Genomic DNA, 21,622 nt, shown 5'->3' on the forward strand with positions numbered 1-21,622 from the left:
ATTGTCATTTTCTTCTCGTCTGGCACTAACCATGCAAAATCCGATCAGAGCAGTCAGACTGAAACGGAGATTTGAATAGGATTTAAAAGCACATATGAATGCATCTCGAAACGTATTTGTAAAAATCACATTTTATTAGATTTTTGGTCATTCACACTTGATAAATCTGGTCGGATTTCTATCAGATATGGTTTATCCGAAACCGGATTTGGACTGACAGTCTGAACTTAGCCTAAATACTCTCTGCTGCACATGCTGAGCCGTACGAGTACTTGGATTTGGCAAGTATTACAGATAACAAGACACAAGAGTTTAAGCAATGCGTATATTTCCTCAAAATTAGTATCTAATAATGATGATATAATGGATTACATTCAGTTTTCAGCCCTTTCAGAGTTTTACATGAGAATTAAAAATGGCAAAAATGTACAAGAAAACAGAATATCCCCAAAATTCATTCAAGAACAGACAATCATAAATTACATGTTCAAGAAATTGCAAAAGGAAACATATGGAAAGTAAATGTCAATCCTGTTTAAACCTCTACACTGATGTTTTGCTCAAATTATTAAGATCTTATATTTGCAGGCCAGATATGTGAAGACATGTAGTCCCCGGCCACATCCTACACAAGCCCCTCCCCACTCAGGCCCCACCTCTCTCTTGTGGTTTGCAGAGAGAGTAAAGTGCTGGTAGCTGATCCAGAGGTGTTCAGGAAATGCATACATGAACCACACGGAAACGCTATGAAGAAGAAAAACAGCTGCAAACCCAACTAAGAGTAAATATATATCAAAAAAACTGTACAAAGTTTACAACATGAAAAATCATAACAATCATCTCAGAATATTACAACTAAAGCAGAATATTACAACATATAAGTCCAATTAAAACAAAGAAATCATCTCAGGTTAAATTTGGAACGATTAAAACAATTCATTAAATCAAACGTTATGCAATATATAACTATCCTGGAATCTCCCGTCATATTCCAAAAGCAAGATTAGATTACCATAAGTCAATCACTGTAAACCTATTTCTAAATCTCAAATAAGTCTCACATAAATGTGTAAAAGCAAAAAAAAAAAAGTGTATGTCATTGCATATGAACTAGACAGTCGGAGCAGACTCTTTAGCCAAAGTTAGGTTCCCTTTTCAATGTCAGTTTTGTTATTCTGACACAAGCAAAAAATAATATCTTCACAGGGGATCAAGTATTCAGTACTGAGACACAGTCTTCAAGAAGTTTAGCTGATTCTCCCACCAGCTTGACTTGTGTAAAAGTAAAAACAACTGTAAACCTGGCAGTTCGTTGATGAAATATACTACTGCATCTCTCTAAAGAGTCCAACACCACTAATACCACTGTATAAAACACCACTTTGGAAAGCTGTTAGTGCAGTTTTTCTTGTGCTGAACAGCCATTAAAAAAAACAAAAAGGTGGCTGTGTAGCTGTCACTTCCTCATAATGCTTTCGATTCCCGTTCAAAATGTGTAGGATTGACTGTCATGGCCTGACATGTGACCTCGCAAACATAAAGACCCCCAATGAGAAAGGGCCAATATAGCGCGTCCTTCGCCTTAGTGACGTGCGATTTCTGCGAACTTCACGTTAGCGTGTATATTTCTATAGAGTTAAAGTCAGGGCTGGAGAGAGACACCAGTGTAGTTTAGGACATGTGGAGTACAGATGCAATATACTGGAATCGTGCTTCAAATGGGATCATTGGTCTAAAAGCTATTTGGATAATACAATGATTTGGACTGGACTGTCGGTCTAGTTTTGATCATAACTTCACTCATATGGTCACTGAATGCCTCTAAACAGGATATGTCATGTGGTGTGGTATCAAAAGGCGGCAGGTGTCTGAAAGTAAAAGAATCGACCCAAGTCAAACTGTAGTCTAAATATTTTCTCGCTTCCAGGATCTACTTCCTGAGGATAAATAAGGCACTGAGGCAGCGACGACTTTGTCAGATGAATTATGCAATAGACTTTCTACACCACAGTACTATATACACATTTACAAGCTTAGTAGCATCTATTTGATTTGTCATTTGCAATTACTAGACACTGACTAAAGTGAGAAACAGAAGACCTTCACCCGAACATACTTTCATGGTTTGTTAGTGGTTAGTTGTTCAAAGCATTAAATGCAGCTCCTTGTTTAAAACCTAGTTATAATGCACTACACAGTTTCACCTGAGGGAGTGTATGCCTAGGAACAGCCCGCAATCACATTACCCAACATTCTCTGTTCCAGCGAATAGCAGCATAGTAGCAGAAAGAATAAGGTAGCAAAAAGGAAGGAAAGTTGATGAAAGAGCACCATTGCCAAACAAAAGAATCTAAATGAAAGAGGTTAAAATGGTCTATGAGAGTGAAATTAATGTGAAAGTAGAGCGAGCAGGCAAGTAGTGTTCATGAATACGCAGGAACATTTCCCATCAAACCTTTTGTTCATGTGTGCAGGGCCTTTATTTGTTTTAGGTAAGTGTTATTGCGAAAGGAACCTTTGCAAACCCTGAATGAAAATTAGAGAGACTAAAATATCAAGATATTATCTGTCAATTGTCAATATTCCTAAAAGTGACCCTTAGTCACTGCTGTCGTCTTCATCGTCGTCATCCGACATGTTGCCGGAAAACTCCGAGTTGGGTGGAAGGGTGGCGCCCGTGGAGAGCTGCTTGTAACAGAACTCGCACACGCGCACCGGTTTGGATGACTGACTGGGCAGCAGGAACTTCTTCTCTGAACAGGGGCCGCACACGACAAAGCCGCACTTCCGGCAGTGGTGGCGGCGGTTGACGGGGGTGAATTTCATCTTCTGGCAGCGCATGCACACGGTCGCCTCCGAGTCGGGCACCCAGACCGCTGCGTGCTCGCCGGTGGGAGATTTTCCGCTTTTTTCCAGCAGGTCCGAAACACACTTGCTGATGTGGCTCATCCACTCGGACTTCTCCGTTGCTGTTGCAGCATAGACGGCGAAGGATTTGGTGGGCGTTTTAATGAGCCAGCCATTGCGCAGTTCGCCCTCATCCTCCACAGTGTCTATGGTGACGCTCTCCAGAGGGATGATGTGCTGCTTATTGTATTTCTTCTTCAGGATGACGATGTTGCCATACACCAGGATGTCATTGAAGAGGAAGAACTGCCGGGCTTTGGGTTTTTTGCGGCACAGCTTTGTGAGAACACCCTCTCCGATGAGCACTCGACCTGGGATGGCCAGCGGTTGACCTGCTGTGCCAAAGCATGCTTCCACAAACCCGATGCGCTTAGAGTTGGCCTCACTGTTTGCCAGGCGGTCCACCATCTTTCAGATGCCTGGGAAAGTGAAATAGAAAAATAAAGGGTTATAATGAGAGCAGGAACAGAAACTGATTATAATGACTCTGACAAATTAACCACACAAAAGAGAGTTAAGGCAAGAACGCTTCTGGTTTATCAAATCTTAACCAATGCTTTGTGGCTATAAATAATTCCCTGAATCTTCTCAATTTTGAGATTAATCAGTGGCTACTTATATAAATTCTAATGCTTTTGTTTTAAACACACAGAGGTCCTAAAGTCTGACACCACTAAATTTCAATATTCATTTACTTTATTAAATGCCTCCAAGAAAGTCATCAGCATATTTTCACATAGTCAAGTTTACTTAGTTGACAAGTCAGTTAAACTTTTTTTTTTAAAGCAATTAATACATTTATTCCATAAAAATGCATTAAATTGATCAAAAGTAGCAGTAAAGACATTTATATTAGTTTTTTGCTTTGGTATCGAAATAAATTCTGGTGAAATTTTACTTTTATGACAAGGCTACCAAACAATATTTTGTGGCTAACATTGACTAATAAGGTTATAGGGCTGTAACAACTATTCATGAAAATAATCGACAATGAATTTGATCATCAATCAGCCGCATCTGCACGTTGTGCTCGGAAACCATCCAGTCATGTCGCTTTACACTACAATAGTGAATAACCCATTTCTATGGACAAACGCATATGGAAAATAGTGGAGGACACGGAGTGAGCTGCTGTGGGAAAGGTACATGATCCAAGTTGTCTGAAACATGAGATTGCTTTATATTTATAAGCACTTCAAACAAAAACGCGTTTACTGCATCTTGCCCTGTCGTGCTTTGACAGAGGCGTGTTTTTATGGTTATATTCTTATCTGTAAATGTTAGAAAGTCACATGAGTATTTCCATTTTGCACATTCTGCCTACAAGCAAGTCTAGCTGAACTTCAAAGAACGCGTGCCGGTGGCTGCATGCGTGTCAAACAGATGGAGAACAGTAGAACAGGAGCACAATAATTCTGACTAAAATACAGATTTTGCTAAAATATTTGTTATAAAATAAGAGTAGAACCAAGATCATACATTATAAATTGCAACCCTTTACAATGCGAGTAAATCACTCGCATATGCGACAGCAGATAAAATTTCATTGCCTACTGAGCTGTATGCACTGTCATACGCGCACTCAATGTGAGAGAACGAGATCGCAACCAACAATGCATAATGAACAGCATAAAAAAAAAATATCCATTTGTTACTGCCCAGCTTCACAGACAAGGCTTAAAGGGTTAGTTCACCCAAAAATGAAAATAATATAATTTGTTCCTCACCCTCATGTCGTTCTACACCTGTAAGACCTTCGTTCATCTTCCGAACACAAATTAAGATATTGTTGATAAAATCCGATGGCTCAGTCAGGCCATCCAAAGCCATTCAAACTCTCAAGGTCCATAAAGGTACTAAAAACATATTTAAAACAGTTCATGTGAGTTCAGTGGTTTTATCTTAATATTATAAAGCGACAAGAATACTTTTTGTGCACCAAAAAAAATCTAAATAACTTTTCAACGATATCTATATGGGCCGATTTCAAAACACTGCTTCATGAAGCTTCTGAGCTTTATGAATCTTTTGTTTCGAATTAGTGATTTGGATCTCCTATCAAACGGCTAAACTGCTGAAATCACATGACTCTGGTGCTCCGATTCACTGATTCGATTCGTAAAGCTCAGAAGCAGTGTTTTGAAATCGGCCCATATAGATATTGCTGAAAAGTCTTTTTTTTTTTGGTGCACAAAAAGTATTCTTGGCGCTTTATAATATTAAGGTAGAATCACTGAACTTACACGAACTGTATCAAATATGTTTTTAGTACCTTTATGGACCTCGAGAGTTTGAATGGCTTTGCTCTCAATGCAGGCCTCACTGAGCCAATGGATTTCATCAAAAATATCTTCATTTGTGTTCCAAAGATGAACGAAGGTCTTACGGCTGTAGAACGACATGGGGGTGAGAAAATAAATTTGATTATTTTCATTTTTGGGTGAACTAACCCTTTAAGCCTAGTCCCAGACTAAAATGCACGTTTGATCTGTCTGAAATCAACTAAAATCAACTTGCACTGACATATTTTAAAATATGTCAGTGCCGTTTTGACTCAAGATGCACACCAGTAATGTTTTTTTTTTTTTTTTGTAAGATACGTTTATAAAAGCTACTTGAATATCCTAACTGAACTAAGGCCTAATCCTGGCTTAATCTAAGCCCAGTCTGCAAAACCAGGCCTATACCTGCCAGAAGTCACTGAAGAGCAGAATGCCAGCTTAACGAAAGAAATTACGGAAATAGAAATAAAAGCATTAATAACAAAGCTAAAAAGGCCCAGGTATAGATGGATACACATCTGAATGGTACAAAAGCTTTCAAAAACAGATAGTCCCAAGACTCCAAACTGCATGCAACTGGGCTCTCCAAAAGGGGAAGATTCCCCCTTCCTGGAGGGAAGCTACAATCAGGGTCGTACCCACCACTGAGGTCACTGAGATCTGGAACTCAGTATTTTTCCAAGAAGTAGGCCTATAGTAAAGATTGTGAAATAACTGCCTAATTTTAACTCTGCTTTGGTGCTGCAAGGATATTGCGCAACGCCAGTAACCAACCTTCTTATGAGCTGCCTCAACAGGCAGATAGCTCTCATCAATGTCAAAATGTTTGAGATGACAAATCAAATCAAAGTAGGCAGGCTTTATGTTCACAGAAGCTGCTAAGCATGAATTCCAGCACAACGCTTCAGTTAAAAAAAAAGAGAGAGATAAGATGCAAGTAGCCAAACTAAACATTTAATATTTTGACAGTTTTACGATTTAAATGTTAAATGTTAAATAATCAAGGATGCAAACTAATACACTTTTGTAAATTCACTTGATAAAACATACATATCAGTTCACCCTATGTTTACTTCCTTAACTGACAGATGAAAATTAACAGACTATCAATCAAAGCTCAGTTTGGGTGAGGGATGAGATACACGCCAAGAAAAAGGAGACGGAGTAAAAGAAAGAAAGAAGGTGATGGAGATGAGAGAAGAAGAGTATTGAAACATTTCTTATTTAAGGCAATTCCTGTTTGGGCTATCCGATTGTGTATTGTCAACAATAAACAAACTAACCTCTTCTATTTACAATTTGAAGTGTGGATCATTCATTGCAACATTTAACCTGATTCTCATGTTTAAGAGTTATCTGCTTGACAAATCATTTATGCTGCTGCTCACTGACATGGTTTTAAAGCTATTGTTAGTTATCCCATTTTTTTGGCCTTCAAACATCTTAAAATGTAGCTAGATCAGGGAAATCAATATTTTCTCCCACTAGCAAGCTCCATTTTGGGACCTCTGTATTTTTTAAAAAACCCTGCATATGGTACTGGCTACAATTACAATTATTTTAACAGATTGTAGACAGGGATGTCCATGTTCCCCACTTCTATTTGCTTTATTTTTAGACCTGCTAAGCCAAAATATAAAACAAAATACAGATATTAAGAGAATATATAATTGCAGGAGAACAGAAGTTATCTTTTTTCAAAGATGATATATTCGTTTTTTAAGACAACTACACTAATCATTAGAAGTCCAGATGGAATTATCAGGCTATAAATTAAAACTCAGGTCTTAACTTTTAATTGTCAACCATATGTATTTATTTATTTATTTATTTATTTATTTATTTATTTATTTATTTATTTGAGAGTTTAAATGTGTAGAGGATTCTTTGAAATATTTAGGGGTTCATATACCCAAAGATATCACAGGCTTATCCGATGTAATTTACAAGCCACTGCATTATAATATGAAATCAGATATACCTCGTTGGAATCTTCAACCATATCTAGGATTATATTCTAGAATTGAATCAATTAAGATGAACATCTGTATCTTTTCCAAACACTTCCTATAGAGATAATTAAACAACATTTTACTGATTTGGATAGATTGATATCACAATTTATATGGCAAGGGAAAAAAACAAGAATAAAATTCAAGACACTACAATTGCAGAAAGAAAAAAAGTTGGCTTTGCCTCATGTTTAGAGAAGTATTAATCATGCGGCCCAATTATGATCTTTATTATGTATATGCAATCCAGATTTGAGGGCCAGATGGAAAGAAATAGAAAATGCTCATCTTAAAGGCACAATATGTAAGATTTTTGCTTTAAAATCCCCCCCCCCCCCCAAAAAAAAACAAGACAAAAAACAAACAAACAAAAAACACGACAAAAATGTTATATATTTACTTTACTTGTGTTATCCCAAATCTTCCAACAATGTTTAAATGCAGAGAAATCAGCTATTTTAACCAGTGTAACGGCCCATGTCATTCACAATTCATCAGAGTTACCCTCAATTTCCAGTTATACTTTGGTAGAAACCATTGAAAAACCCAAAAGACTCTAATATATTTTGCAACCTCCAATACAAGCTATAATGGCAGATGATTATAGCTGTTGACAAGTAACTTATTAAAGATCTGGCAAGATCTATCAAGAAGAATTTTTAATGTATAATAATTTTATACATTAACAGATTAATCAATTATCAAAATTATTGTTAGTTGTAGACCTAGTCTCTTACATCATCACAAGAAAGACAAGTCTGTTCAAAGGAGGAAATGTGTGTTCCTGCAGAACAATATACATCATTGTGGACATTTTGTTGTTGGAATCGCTTTCAATGTGCAGATTGTTTGATGGAAAGAATGAGCCAATATGTATAATGACAAGCTTTTAAAATAAAATGCGGAATATAAATTCATTTTTTCCATTTCATCACAGAAAAAACAACAGATTATCAAAGTACTTGTTATTTGCAGCTCTAATAGTAATCCTCCAATAAATTGAAACCAACTCAAACTGCATCTTTTTGATCACTACTTTATCTCAGAGTATCCTTTTACAGCGCAAGAGTCAAACAGAGCTACATGAGCTATTCAAGGTAGGACAGCAGGATCTGATCACTCTCACATTACATCCTGTCTGTCCGCCTCTGCAGTCATATCTGTGCTGGTCTAAGAAATGAACTGCACCAGTTTAAAAAAAACAACGACAACAACAATCATGTGACAAGCAAATAACAAACATCTCATAAAGCTACTGATTCATTTAATAAGCAGGTGCTAAAATCAAGCTAGTGTGTAATACTGCAGTGTCACCCTTGTTTATTCACTTGCCTTTGGACGTAAACAAATGACATAATCCAAAGCTTCTTCAGATGGCAGAGCAGATCATGACAAACGCACCCTGGTTTGGTGCCATGCAAAAGCTACTATTCACATATTTGGTTTCACATAATTTCCTCTTTGTGAATTAGAAATTATCAAACCGGGTATCGCCATCACGCTAACTGGGTGTTTGAAAATGGAGAATCCGAGATCTGTAGACGACTAGGGTAGGAAGAGATCATTGTAAAGCTTGGTGAACTCATAAGATCAGTTAAATGCTGGGGGATTAAGTGACCAGGAAACAGTACTTGGTGTATTTCCATTATGCCATGGATAAGGTAAACCCCAGTTCTGGTTCTGTTATGACTATTATATAGTAATCTGATGATATGGCACACAAAACCAGCCCCTTCACCAAGAGGGGAACACCATGACATTTAATACATCCTACATGTTGACCTCAATGTTGAAAAACAAAGCTTGCCCATGTACAAATTCACACTTCACGCACAAACCACATATTAATCTAATGCAATCTTCTCCAATCGCACCACCCCCTGAGCAGGAAATATCATCTAACCTTCCACAACTAGACTTTCTACTAGTGATAAACCAATTCATCTTTTGTTTTGTTTTTTAGATTATTTAAATTGGCTGATAACTGGCTTGGCTGATTAACAGAAACTTAACTTGCCCTGTTTTAGTGAATTTTAAGAAAATATTATGAGATGTGTTTAAAAGGATAATCCATCCAAAAATGAAAGCCGTGCCATTATTTACTCACCCTCATGTTTAAAACCTGTATTACTTCTTTCTTCTGCGTTACACAAAAGATGACACACAAAAGTTGTGTCCATACAATGAAAGTTGACGAGGTCAAAACAACTTTGGACCCCAGTAACTTTAAATGCAAGGACAAAAATGACTGAAATATTGTACAAAATAGAATAAAGAAAGTCATACAGATTTGGGACAACATGAAGTGAGTAAATTATGACAGAATTGGAGGGGGGGTGAAATATCCCTTTAATGTCAGCAAATTGTATTATATCAGACAATATCTTACCATGTGCCAAAAGGAAGTGACACTTGAACAGAACGCACAGGTCTCAAAACATGCTTTTAAAGGTTAGACTATTTTTAACATGAATGTCTTAAAAACGGAGGGACGCTCAAATAACTGCACAAGACATGATGCAACTGCACCAAGTGACTGTGCTTTTAAATTAAGAGGCAACTTTTCCAAGAAGGTTTTACTGCAACTCACCAATTCATTAAGTCAGCTGTAGAACAACTAATCAAGCATTAACCATTTATACAGTTTACTTCCACATCCACAGGACACAGAATGGTTTTTGTCTGGGGAACAAACAGTTGACTTACGAGTTAGCGATATTAAACCATAAAGGATATAACAAAAACATATCACGCTATCTTTAACAGACACTCAAAGGAGCTCAGCATTAATTTTGAAGTAACGTGATGGGCAGTAATGAAGCTCAAGTGTGCCCGAAACTCAGTGAAAGGACACCACTGCCTCCTACACAGCAGCTCTTTCCTGACTCACTTCCTCCTTTCTCATGAAAATGAAAACTACTGCAAAGTTACTCCACACATGCTGTGGGCAATACTACGTTTAGAATAGCCAAACATATTTTATTTTCCACAGTGAAATCCAGTGATACTTTGAGCATTAGAAGCATTGTGCTTTACATGTTTCTGCAGTATTATCAACGCATTAACCTAACAAAAGTCAGTAAACACTGCACTACAATGCCACAGACAACTGCATAAACATTCTAGACAGAATTAGAGGTCACATACCATAATGTTATGGCAATACTACAGATGTAGGGAAACTCTGCCCACAAAGCCAAACAAAAATGTACCTGCAAAGACAAATTTAGACCTTGTAGACAAAACCAAACACTAAAATACCTTTTCCCTTTCTCTTGTGAAAAGATCCAGTTTCAATGTTTTTAAAAGTATAGTAGTTTACCTCATGTCGTTCCAAACCTGTATGACTTTCTTTCTTCTGCAAAAGGAACAAAGATATTTTTGGTCCATACACTACAAACAACTTTGAACTCCACTGACTTTCATGGTATGGACAAAATTTATCTTTTGTGTTCTACAGAGAAAAAAAAAAAAAAAAATGCAAAAAATTTGTCATGTGCTCCTAACACCCACTCTTCCCTAAACCGGCCTCTGGTTTAAAACTGAGAAGCACAAAGCGTCTTAATAGCTGCCTTTTAAAAGGTTTGCTCTCTTGTTGCTGAGTGACATAAAGGTCAATGATGAACACTCTTAGCAATGACACATTAAGCAGCTAAAGCTTCTTTCTTTCAGGCATTTGCAAGTGACACCCTCTTGCCAGCACATGAGAATGTCAAGCATATAAATTCTTCATCCAAGTCCAAAGAAATAGTAACAAATCAGGATTGGGAATTGCTGTGTAAAGCCTAATTTTACCTGAAATCAGCCTTAGAAAAACTGCAACAGAAATGCATACTGCACAAAAAAAAAGGCACGTTCCACGTGAAATCCTGAGAAGAACGATATAGCAGATGTTTTGAGATAGTCCCTGAGAAGTCCCTTTCAAGGAAAATCTGTTCACTCTGTGGTCATATTTGCAACACCTCCAGGCAGCTATTTCAGGCATTCAAGACCAAGTCCTATCCATTTGAATGAGGGAATCCTGAAATCTCAAAACTGCTTGCCGAACTCACAATTAAATAATATATTTCAAATCAGCAAACAAATCTGACATTAACTATCCCATATGTTGTTTCTTATGCTCAAACATTGATAAAAAAGCAAATTTTTCAGGCTAGGCGAGCCAATGCGCATGTGTAGTCCTAAGCACGAGTCTCAAGTTTTTATGGGAACTGGAGCTTCTAACGGCAGATGCAGTGACACAATCACTTTTTCAGGCTCTGTTACTTAGAAGGCTGGACATATTCCGCCATATTGCGCACTGCAGTTTCTCCCATTCATAACTAATATGAGTGAACCGCCATTCTATTTCTATATCTATAATCTTTGACTACACTACAAATTTAAATTTTATAGCTTTAAGTATTAATATGTTAGCCTCAAGGTTATGAATAAGCTGGTGTGTTCCAAAACAATGACAAAATTCGCATTTAGGAGATATAAGCATTCAAAACTTACAGTCTCTCACTTCCGCTAAAATGGATCACGGATTTTCATGACATCACATCGCACTTCAGGTTCTCATCAAATCTTCTGTCCAATCAAATGCTCTCTAGAATCTGAAGTCCCGCCCACTCCAACACTATAAACAGACGCTGAAGCTGCAGCTGAAATTGGTCATTTGTTCACACATTTACTAGTTTCTACATGGTGAATGGCACATAGTGCACTACATAGAGGATAGAAAACGATTCAGACAGAGTAAATTTGCTTTCCATTGACGCGAATGAAGTCCGTTTTCACGTTAGCGTCAAGTGAACTGCTACAGCGCAAGCAGTCTGCTCCGGTCCAGAGACATGAGAGCACGTAGCGGATCATATGCGTGAGTTAGCGCAGACCACAAAACATATTGGACACATTTGAATTCTGTACAGAATGCTATATTTTAAAGCGTTATAGAGGAGATCAGGAGAAGAAACGCTTAGATATTAGAAGGAAACCAAAGCTTTACCAAGCTCAGCGGCTCTGGCCAAGCTGTGATATAAATGAAACGCTATTGGTTGTTTTAAAAAAGGGGCGTGGCTGTACGATATATATCGCCCTGTCTTCCTGTTTCAGTTGAAATTACGGCAACTCACTGAATAATGTTGCGCGTTCCAAGACACTTCAGTGGGCCTTTAACATCAAGTTAAAAAACACACCTGTGTTGGTTTACATGTCAGTCAGATGGTCTCCTCCTGTTTGAGCGAGCAGTTCATGGCCAAAACAAGCTGTAATTTATATACTATTATTAACACTAAATTTGAATGTATTACTACAATATTGATGGGGTGGGGACATTCTTGTTGCAGAGATCAATACAAAGTGCTTAAAAAGTGTGTATTAAAGGTGTTAAAGAGGTTCTTTTTGTCGACTGAGTTTTTTAAATGAGCGCATGGGTAAGAACAACCCCCCTCCTTCACAGCTCATTTAGAGGGAACGCCTCCCAAAACTCGTGCACGAGAGTGTTTAACACCGGCATTCGCTGTGTTATTAAGCTGGGCACACATTTAACGACTAGCTAAAACATTATGACTGAGCTCAACATACAGCGATTGTTTCCTGCTCCTGAAGCAGATTTATATACTTTCACATGGAATTTGAACACCGACTGTAATCGCAGACTGAAAGCAACTGGCTCTGACTGGACGCGTTTAAGCGCGATCAGTCATAAGTATCAATTTACATTCATAATCGGCCTTACAATCGTTAAGTGTGTGCGCGACTTAAAGCCGCGCACACACTTAGTGGATTCATTATGTCAGACTCACCGCAGGTAACTCATAATCTGCAGTTGTTACTCCTGTCTCCTGACAAAAACATTGTATGTGGCGCCTGTGGAGTGTGGAATGTTACTGGAGCGCGCAGCCGCGCGTCTCTGACATGGATCGTCATGGCAGTGATTGACAAGCCAGAGGGCCAATCCGCGCACGTCTCTCACAAGGAACGTAATGGCAGTGATTGACAAGCCAGAGGGCCAATCGTTTACGCGATGATCGCGTAAACGATTGGCTGATGTTTTTAAGGCCCTACCTCGTGCACAGATGATGTATATTAATATTATTACTTTCAGTGCACCTAATAAATAGTCTTTTATCAGTTAGTAAAGACAGTTTCAAGTAATATTGCAAATATGTATAAAACAAAACATCCTCTTTAGCACCTTTAAGGCCCCGATATACTCGCAGCCAAGTTCTTTTTTCTTCTTCGTTTAGGGGTAAAAAGAAGTTCCACGTCAAAGAGGGAGGAGCTCGAGAGCGCACTGATCTATTACGTAATCACCATGGACCAATGGTAGTTCGAAGGTGTTTCCAGAAAGTTTACTTTGGCAAGCTGTTTCGAACTCCCCCAAAAAAACGAACTTCATTTTGGCCTGATTTTCTTCTAAATTACATCACACCAGTTTGTTCTTCGATTTCGCTTGAAGTATATCGGAGACTTCAATTACTGTAGCCCCTCAAAGCTCAAAAGATAAACAGCCATATTTACTGTCCGCTTCACTAGATTGCTCAAATGCTTATTTCCGTTGCTGAAGCATATGAGTCTGGTTATTAAGTCCCTGACCGAATTCGCTTAGATGGCCTGCTGGCAACGACTAAGTGAATGTGATCTGGAAGAGAAGCCTGGAAGGCCTACTCTGGATGTGCTGGCCATATAGAGAGATGTCATCCTAATTCTGCCAGCCTTCATGACGAAGGCTGATGGATGGGTGCCTGTCTCCATAATTAGACTCGCTCTGGTATGACTCACTAAAGCATTAGCCACAGCATCTATTTCACTCAGTTCGCAAACCCTGCAAAAAGCTCTTTCATCATTCAACAGGCAGGCACCAAAGAGAATGTTTATCAAGTGTTGTCCAATCAAATATTTGCAATAAATATGCATAAATTATGCTTACTGTCACTTTTTATTTTAAGATTTCTCAGATCATGTTATACTTATAATCATGTTAGTTATAATCATTGTTACACAAATATAGTGTGCGTCATGTGTTTTTCCTCCATTTCCGACACAGTTGCTTTACAGTACATCAGCTGCTATGTGAAAAGCACATCTTGGCACTTTCGGACACTTGTACGGGAGATCAAAGACAGCAGCAGGTGGGAGAGGAGCTCTCCCTTTCTCTGCAGAACACCATATTGCAGGTCTAACAGCCAGCACCTGGCCCTCCAGAAGCCAAGCAATTTGACAGTCCATCTGCCGGAGGAAAGCGGATCTGTCAATCAACAACAAAAACAAAACACAAATGGTCTCTAACTGCTTTGTAGATGCAGATTTATGTGATTATGAGACAGTACTCTCAAATTAGTGGCAAATCACAATGGTGTGCTATGGATGAAATGACACATATTAGCTCAAAGTATCCCAAGACTGAATGTGCTTGGTATGACCTGGTTCCCATGCCTCCTCAAAATGTGTCAGGAAGGTGACATAGGGTGGGAATGCGATGGAAGAGGCAGTGAAAGAAGATTAAAGTCTAACAGCTTGGAGATAAGACAACTGAAGGCTCAGACTACACCAACTAATTAATGACGTGTTTAGTTTCCATGTTTATCCAAGCACGTCTGGAACATACTAACAGCAATAAAATGATACAGAAAAAAAGAAATAAATGTAGATGCACTGATATTTAAAGATGATTGCTGATCAAAATAAAACCATCAGCATATTATTGGCCATACTAAAGTTGCATGATGAAAGTGTTTTTGTAAATTACAAACACATTACATTTGCCTCTGATCTTTCCAGACTGTCCACATTTACACTGAAAGTGAAAATGCTGCATGATGCAACATGCCAATGAGAACATTTTTGATGTTTAATATACAGCTATGCAGTGTGGGATTTTCATCCAGTGATATTTCACTTTAAGTGGGGCTACCAAGCAAAATGAATAGAAACCAAGTGATCGAAAATATCTAATGCTTTATTGCATCACACCTGGTTAGGACACGGATATGACTGATATAGACAGACACTTTTACAGCTAAATAATAAAATGCCACAACAGTGTAGCCTAAAAACTACACAAACTTCACCAAATTAACAAATCTCGACAAAATCTGCATATCATGCGCTTCATAAAGCTGGAATTTACAGGGCTGCAGTTTGGAAAGCATATGTCTCCAAGGCCAATGCAGATCCAGTAAAAGAAGCGCAAAACCTGAAGCCTTGAGAAATAGTAGTAAAATGTTCCATTAAGTCTTATTTACAAAACAATACTATTTCGAAAATAAAGATGGGTTTACATTTGAATAGCCAAAGAATTTCTTCAACCCACAATGTCTGTGGCCAGCTGTTAGAAATGAACTTGTTATTGTAGACAGCAGTCTCCTGAGAATCAAGTCAAATGATTTAATGATCATTAGGGATGCACCAAAATTTTGACTACAAGTTTCGTTTTTCGGGTGAATTGGTTTTGAAGGGCCGAAATCATTGGCCAAAAAAGTGATGTTTAATTAGCGGTTCCTGATGGCACATTTTGACTGTTCAGCATCTATTTCACGCACACAACATGAATAAACTACAACAGTTAAACGTGTCAGCTGTGTGGACTCTAGGGGTGGGTTGACAATATCGACTTCTTGATTTTAATCAATACCGATAATAACATGGATTCTTAAATCTCAAGATTGATCTTTTAGGGTACGTTTAAATGACAACAATGTACTAAAAACGGAAACGTTTTTTTCTTTGTACAGATGACAACGTTATCAAAACTATCCCGTTCACACGGATCCGCAAAAATGACTAAAAACACTGTATTACGCATGCCAGACAAATAATTGGCGATGTCACTTTGTAAAGAAAGATTACACGCCTTCCTGCGCATACGCATTCTTTTACAGAGCACTTGCATCCAACGTGCATGCCTATCCACCTTATTTTTATAGTTTACTGCACTTTGATATTCTTATTATTTCCCTAAAACAGCTAATAAATCGGAAGTCTCGCACATTCACAGAAATACCTTAATTCCGCATTGACAAATAAGGTGGATAGACTAAACACATAATACGCATGTGCATGCCATCACCATTTTCACAGATTTGCGTTTTTGCAGTTTACACGGAGATGACAGCGGTGTCGTTTTCAAAAACGTTCACTTTAAAAAACGTTTTCAAAAGTTTGCATTTTCAGGCCACCAGGGCCACCATTTATGCTGTGTAAATGAACATCCAAAATGCATAAAAAGTTTTCCGTTTTTAGTTGATAATGGTGTCGTGTAAACATTAGTCTATGCTGTTTTCTGCTGATGCGTCAACAAAACTTCCCTAAACATTTGTAGCACACCTGCCCTTCAATAATCTCAATATGCTTTGTGCCTTGTTACTTTTAATATGAAACAAAATTTCAACTTTCAAATTTTGTCGATTTTATCATGAAATTCAAAAAATAGATGTCATTTTAGTGCTCTTTATATGGCGTGACAGATCATTCGCTGTCAAAAGCCATCCAATGTCCATAAAAATAACTTTAGAGAGCAGCATTTTGCTATGCACTGTATTACATTCACTACGGTACATTTTATTTAACCTAGTGATGTCTTTTCATTTTTTTTTTTTTTAGAGAGAGAGAGAGAGAGAGAGAGAGAGACTTTCTTCTACAAACTGGCATAATATCCCACTATGCACTCAGGACTAACACCAAAGAGGACTGAAGCAAGGGAAGATTTGCTGTGCTTGTCTAGGGGCTGCACATTTTAACCCAACATTTTGGATTATTAGGATTTTTTATAAAAACATAAGAAAACCAGAAATATCACTATTGTAATATTTCACTGTAAAAAAAAAAAGTATTAAAGAAAAAAAAAGTTTAATTTTGTTTTACAGTACAACTATAAAATTGCAATACTAACATTTACAGAATGTGTCTTAATATCCTTCAAATGTTAAACCATCAAAAAAAAAAAAATATATATATATATATATATATATATATATATATATTATATATTTTTTTATATTATATTTTTTTTTTTTTTTTTTTTTTTTTTATATATATATAAATAATGTGTGTATGATATGATGATAGTTTTATCAAATGAAGTGGTGAAACACTAATTAAATGACTCTCAGAGCAGGTCTGAAAAGGAAGGTCATTTGGAGTGTCCTCATAATGAGACTGCAAACACTAAAAACACCACAAGGATCACGTGTGCTTGAGTATGTGTAACAGATGAAACTATGCCACTCATTCACACAGAGACGTGCAGAACATGCAGGCTTTATATTTAAATAGCAGTCTATATGCAGTTTATTATTCACAGACTAGTCTATATCATGATTTGATTAATTGTACAGTCTTACTTTTGATTTATTCTTCCTAATTTTGCCGAATTCTGTGGCATTTTGCATTATACATTAAATTCCTTTTGACTGAAGTTCACATTTCTGTCTGCCAAATCATAGGAGTCTACATGTTGTGTTCTTAAATGTATATTATAAGTGACTCAAACTCAGAGCAAAGATGAGGTTCATGTGGAGCAGCATTTACTGCAAACGATGCTGCTCTGAGTATCATATGCTCAAAACACAGTGCCATGCTTCACTTTGAAACATGCAGCATATATATTTAATTAAATTACAGCCCTTGCGATTTGATACTGAAGTGTATTAATTTGGGACTACATTTCTGTAATTAAATTTTACTTTAATCTAAAACCAGCATTAAAGTCAGTGCTGCAGACAAAACGTAGGTAATGGCTTGTGTGACTATTTCTGGACTAGTCTCGGAGCACTACAACTCAACCAACCTGTCCAAAGCACCTGTAATCAGCAGTTTTGTACAGTAAATGCCTGACCTTAAAGGGCACCTATTATTATCTAAAATTCACTTTTACATGGTGTTTGAACATAAATATGTTAACAGTGTGTGTACACAACCACCCTATAAAGATAAAAATCCACCCACTCATCATTTCTTAATCCCCATAAATCATAAGCAGTGTCTCAGAACAAGCCGTTTGCAGATTCTGGGCAAAGTGACGTTAATTTTAGCACAAGCCCCAACAACAGTTTTATGACAACTTCATAAAACTCATCAGTATAGTTTTGGCCATCATCTGGACGGGGTCCGCTACAACAGGCTTGTAATAATAGTGGATAAAAGCAAGATGACAATTTATAACTGTAATTAAACTAAACTATACCTGTTCTATCTCCATGCAGCATATATTCTGTTGCTCTGTACACATCATTGTCCAATTCTGGTTCGAAACCGAACAAAGCTAGCAACAGTTTTGGACATTTTCAGTGCTTGAGATTGTCCTGTTTGTTGGTTGCATGAGCTTTTGAAGCTCCGCCCTCTTCTTGAAAGCAGGCCGGGAGCAGCAGCTGATTTGCATTTCAAGGGACACACACAAAAAAGGTGTTTTTGCCCATCCCCCAAAAGTGGCAATTTTAACAAGCTATAAAAAATGATCTGTGGGGTATTTTGAGCTAAAACTTCACATACACACTCTAGGGAAATCAAAGACTTATTTTATATCTTGTAAAAAGGGGCATAATAGGTGACCTTTAAAGTGCCCCTTTTCAAATAGTACCTTTCATGCAATGTGTAATGTAGCTCTCAGTGAATGTAAACAATCCGCAAAGTTGTGAAGCCATAAGTGCATGATAAATAAAGTTATTGCCTCTCAAAAGAAAGAATCGACTCTGAACAGCCTAAACGAGTCAATTCAAATCCGACTTCCGTGACGGGTACACGTCACTGGGTAGCACATTTGCATAATGCACGCCTATGTTCTTCGTTGTCTACCTGCAAACAACTTGACCCGTCCTCAAACACTGCAGCTTTTTCGTGTGATTAACATCATGTCGAGAAGATGCTGTGTCCTACACTGTGAAAGTTTTATTTTCACTTTCAAATGATGAGGCTGCGAAGGAGTGTTTTTTTCAACGATACCACAGCAGTACAATCTAGGGCTGGACCAGAATATTTGATTGTTCCGATTTCAAATCACTGCTTCAGGAAGCATCGGAGCATAATGGATCAGCGTGTCGAATCAGCTGTTCGGAGCGCCAAAGTCACGTGATTTCAGCAGTTTGGCAGTTTGACAAAACGATCCGAATCATGATTCGACATGCTGATTCATAACGCTCCAAGTCTTCATGAAGCAGTGTTTTGAAATTGGCCATCACTAAATATGTCGTTATTTTGTTTTCTTTGGGGCACCAAAAATATTCTTGTCACTTTATAATATTAATATTGAACCACTGTACTCACATGAACTGGTTTAGATGTGTTTTTAGTACCTTTATTGATCTTGAGAGAGGAAATGTCATTGCTCCCTATGCAAGCCTCACGGAGCCATAGGATTTCAACTAAAATATCTTAATTTGTGTTCTGAAGATGAACGAAGGTCTTACTGGTGTGGAACGGCATGAGGGTGAGTAATAAATGACAGAATTTTCATTTTTGGGTGAACTAACCCTTTAAGTGTTTTTTGACTTTGCATGCATGCAAACCTGTTGTAGGAGACTCCCAAAACAATATTAAGAATAGAGATGCACTGATTGCAATTTTCTTGGCCGATTCCGATTTATTGTTAGATCTGCCCATCTACCGTTTTTTGCCGATTCCGATTTTCTAAGAACTATAATTGACAACATATACAAACAAAAATCTACTATTCTTCAACACAAAGGTTTTATTTGCATTAAAAAAAAAAAACACACACAAGTAAAAAGTCAGTAATAAAATATAAACAGCTCAAATAAATGCAATAGAATAAAGAGAGCTATGAAACTTTTTCAGGTTAACTGGGTTTTTATTCAGGTAAGAAATACTACAGAAATTAAAGTAATCAAATGTAAAATAACACATTCAGTGTTATTTTGCATTGGCTACTGTGGCAAGGGGGGCGTGGTTTAGCGAACCCTGCAGCGGGGGAGAGCGTCAGGAGAGGCGCGGTATGTGAGTGGGTTAAGTGCAAATAACAAACACCTGTGGAGACCGCGAGATTTAAAGGGGCCACAGCCTGAATCGGCGCATAGTTAATGATGCCCTAAAATAGGCATTTAAAAAAAATTTATAAAAAAAAAAATCTATGGGGTATTTTGAGCTGAAACTTCACAGACACATTCAGGGGACACCTTAGACTTATATTACATCTTGTGAAAGAACGTTCTAGGGCACCTTTAACGATTCAAAACTGACTGTGTTTATCTGAATACTCGCCAAGATTGCCTGTGCCGCTGGTTTTGAAATACTTTGTATGTATTTGACAGTTTAAGCGCAGTAAGTCACTTATTTTGGTACTTGTGAGTGTGACTCTGTTTGACTTCTGTCTTGTGGCTTGTCTGCTCCACCTATATAGATCAGTGGTGCCCGCGCTTTTGGTGTGAGCGCAAAACCTGCGGGAATGACTAAAATTATGTGCAATACAAGCACCATTTAACCGGAGCAAATGAGATGAGTGAGAGAGAGAGGAGGCGCCCGCACAGGTGTGTGTCACTTCACCGTGACAGAGAAGAGAGCAAGAACGCACAGATGATCTTATTGCCTGTGCCGCTGGTAACAAAACGGATCGGCTCGGAATCAGTAAGAAGTGAGACTGATCGGCCGATCACCAATCCGGGCCGATCATGAGGGAAATCGGCCGATTCTGATCCCTGGCCAATCGATCGGTGCATCTCTAATTAGGAACCTTAAAAATGGCATAATAGGGGCATTTTAATGCAGCCAATAAACCATTCTGGGCAAATTAAACAGTTTAATGATACCAACATAGTGCCTTTCAGTAAGTCAAGATTAAGGAAGTACAGCAGAACTATTCACAGGCTACACCACAGAATATTTTTATCTGTTAAAAAAACTTTAACTACTTCAGATCTTTTGGTTTCTCCATCATCTCAAGACATAAACAAGATCTTCAAAGTCAACCGTTACGAGCTACGCTAATCTTTGTGCCCACAAAATTAGATTAGGCCCGTTCAAAAATACAGACATTCACACACAAATTCTAACCATACATCCTGTCACATCAACATACATAAATAACCCACAGGAAAAACAAGAGATAATATCATCACATTGAGGACCCCAGCTTTACAGATATAAGGAAAGCAGCAATGAGTAAAATAGGCATTTAAAGGCACTCTGCATTCTGCAGTAGAGGTTAAACTCATAATGCATGGTTCCCTTGCTTTAATACTGCCAACTAGGGTTGTCACGGTACCAAAATTTCAGTAGTCGATACTAGAGGACAATATACAGTATCTCCCGTTTCGATACTATCACGATACTTGGGTGCCGATTAGGGATGTCCAGATCCGATCACGTGATCGGAAATCGGGCCCGATCATGTGGTTTCAGACTCGATCGGAATCGGACGTTACCTCCCGATCAGGACTCGGATATATATGTATATATATTCTCATTATTTTTAACACATCTATA

General features: G+C 37.9%; 1 protein-coding gene across 4 annotated transcripts in view; it reads right to left on the reverse strand.

Moving 5' to 3' along the window:
• Positions 1-311: 311 nt before the first annotated feature.
• plekhf2 (pleckstrin homology domain containing, family F (with FYVE domain) member 2) overlaps positions 312-21,622 on the reverse strand; it is a 29,245-nt gene continuing 7,934 nt past the window's right edge. Inside the window, exons 1-3 of one of the 4 annotated variants that reach the window (XM_048152352.1) lie at positions 10,524-11,637; positions 10,349-10,413; positions 312-3,326 (exon numbers count right to left, since the gene is read on the reverse strand). In XM_048152352.1, coding sequence (XP_048008309.1) covers positions 2,599-3,315 — 717 coding nt within the window. In that variant the 5' untranslated portion in view covers positions 3,316-3,326; positions 10,349-10,413; positions 10,524-11,637 and the 3' untranslated portion in view covers positions 312-2,598. Of the gene's footprint in view, positions 3,327-9,791; positions 10,242-10,348; positions 10,414-10,523; positions 11,638-21,622 lie in introns of those variants that run through there. The other 3 variants (XM_048152351.1, XM_048152353.1, XM_048152350.1) reach the window with 3 other exon arrangements.

The sequence above is a fragment of the Megalobrama amblycephala genome, linkage group LG13 (assembly GCF_018812025.1).
Source record: "Megalobrama amblycephala isolate DHTTF-2021 linkage group LG13, ASM1881202v1, whole genome shotgun sequence".
Lineage (NCBI taxonomy): Eukaryota > Metazoa > Chordata > Actinopteri > Cypriniformes > Xenocyprididae > Megalobrama > Megalobrama amblycephala.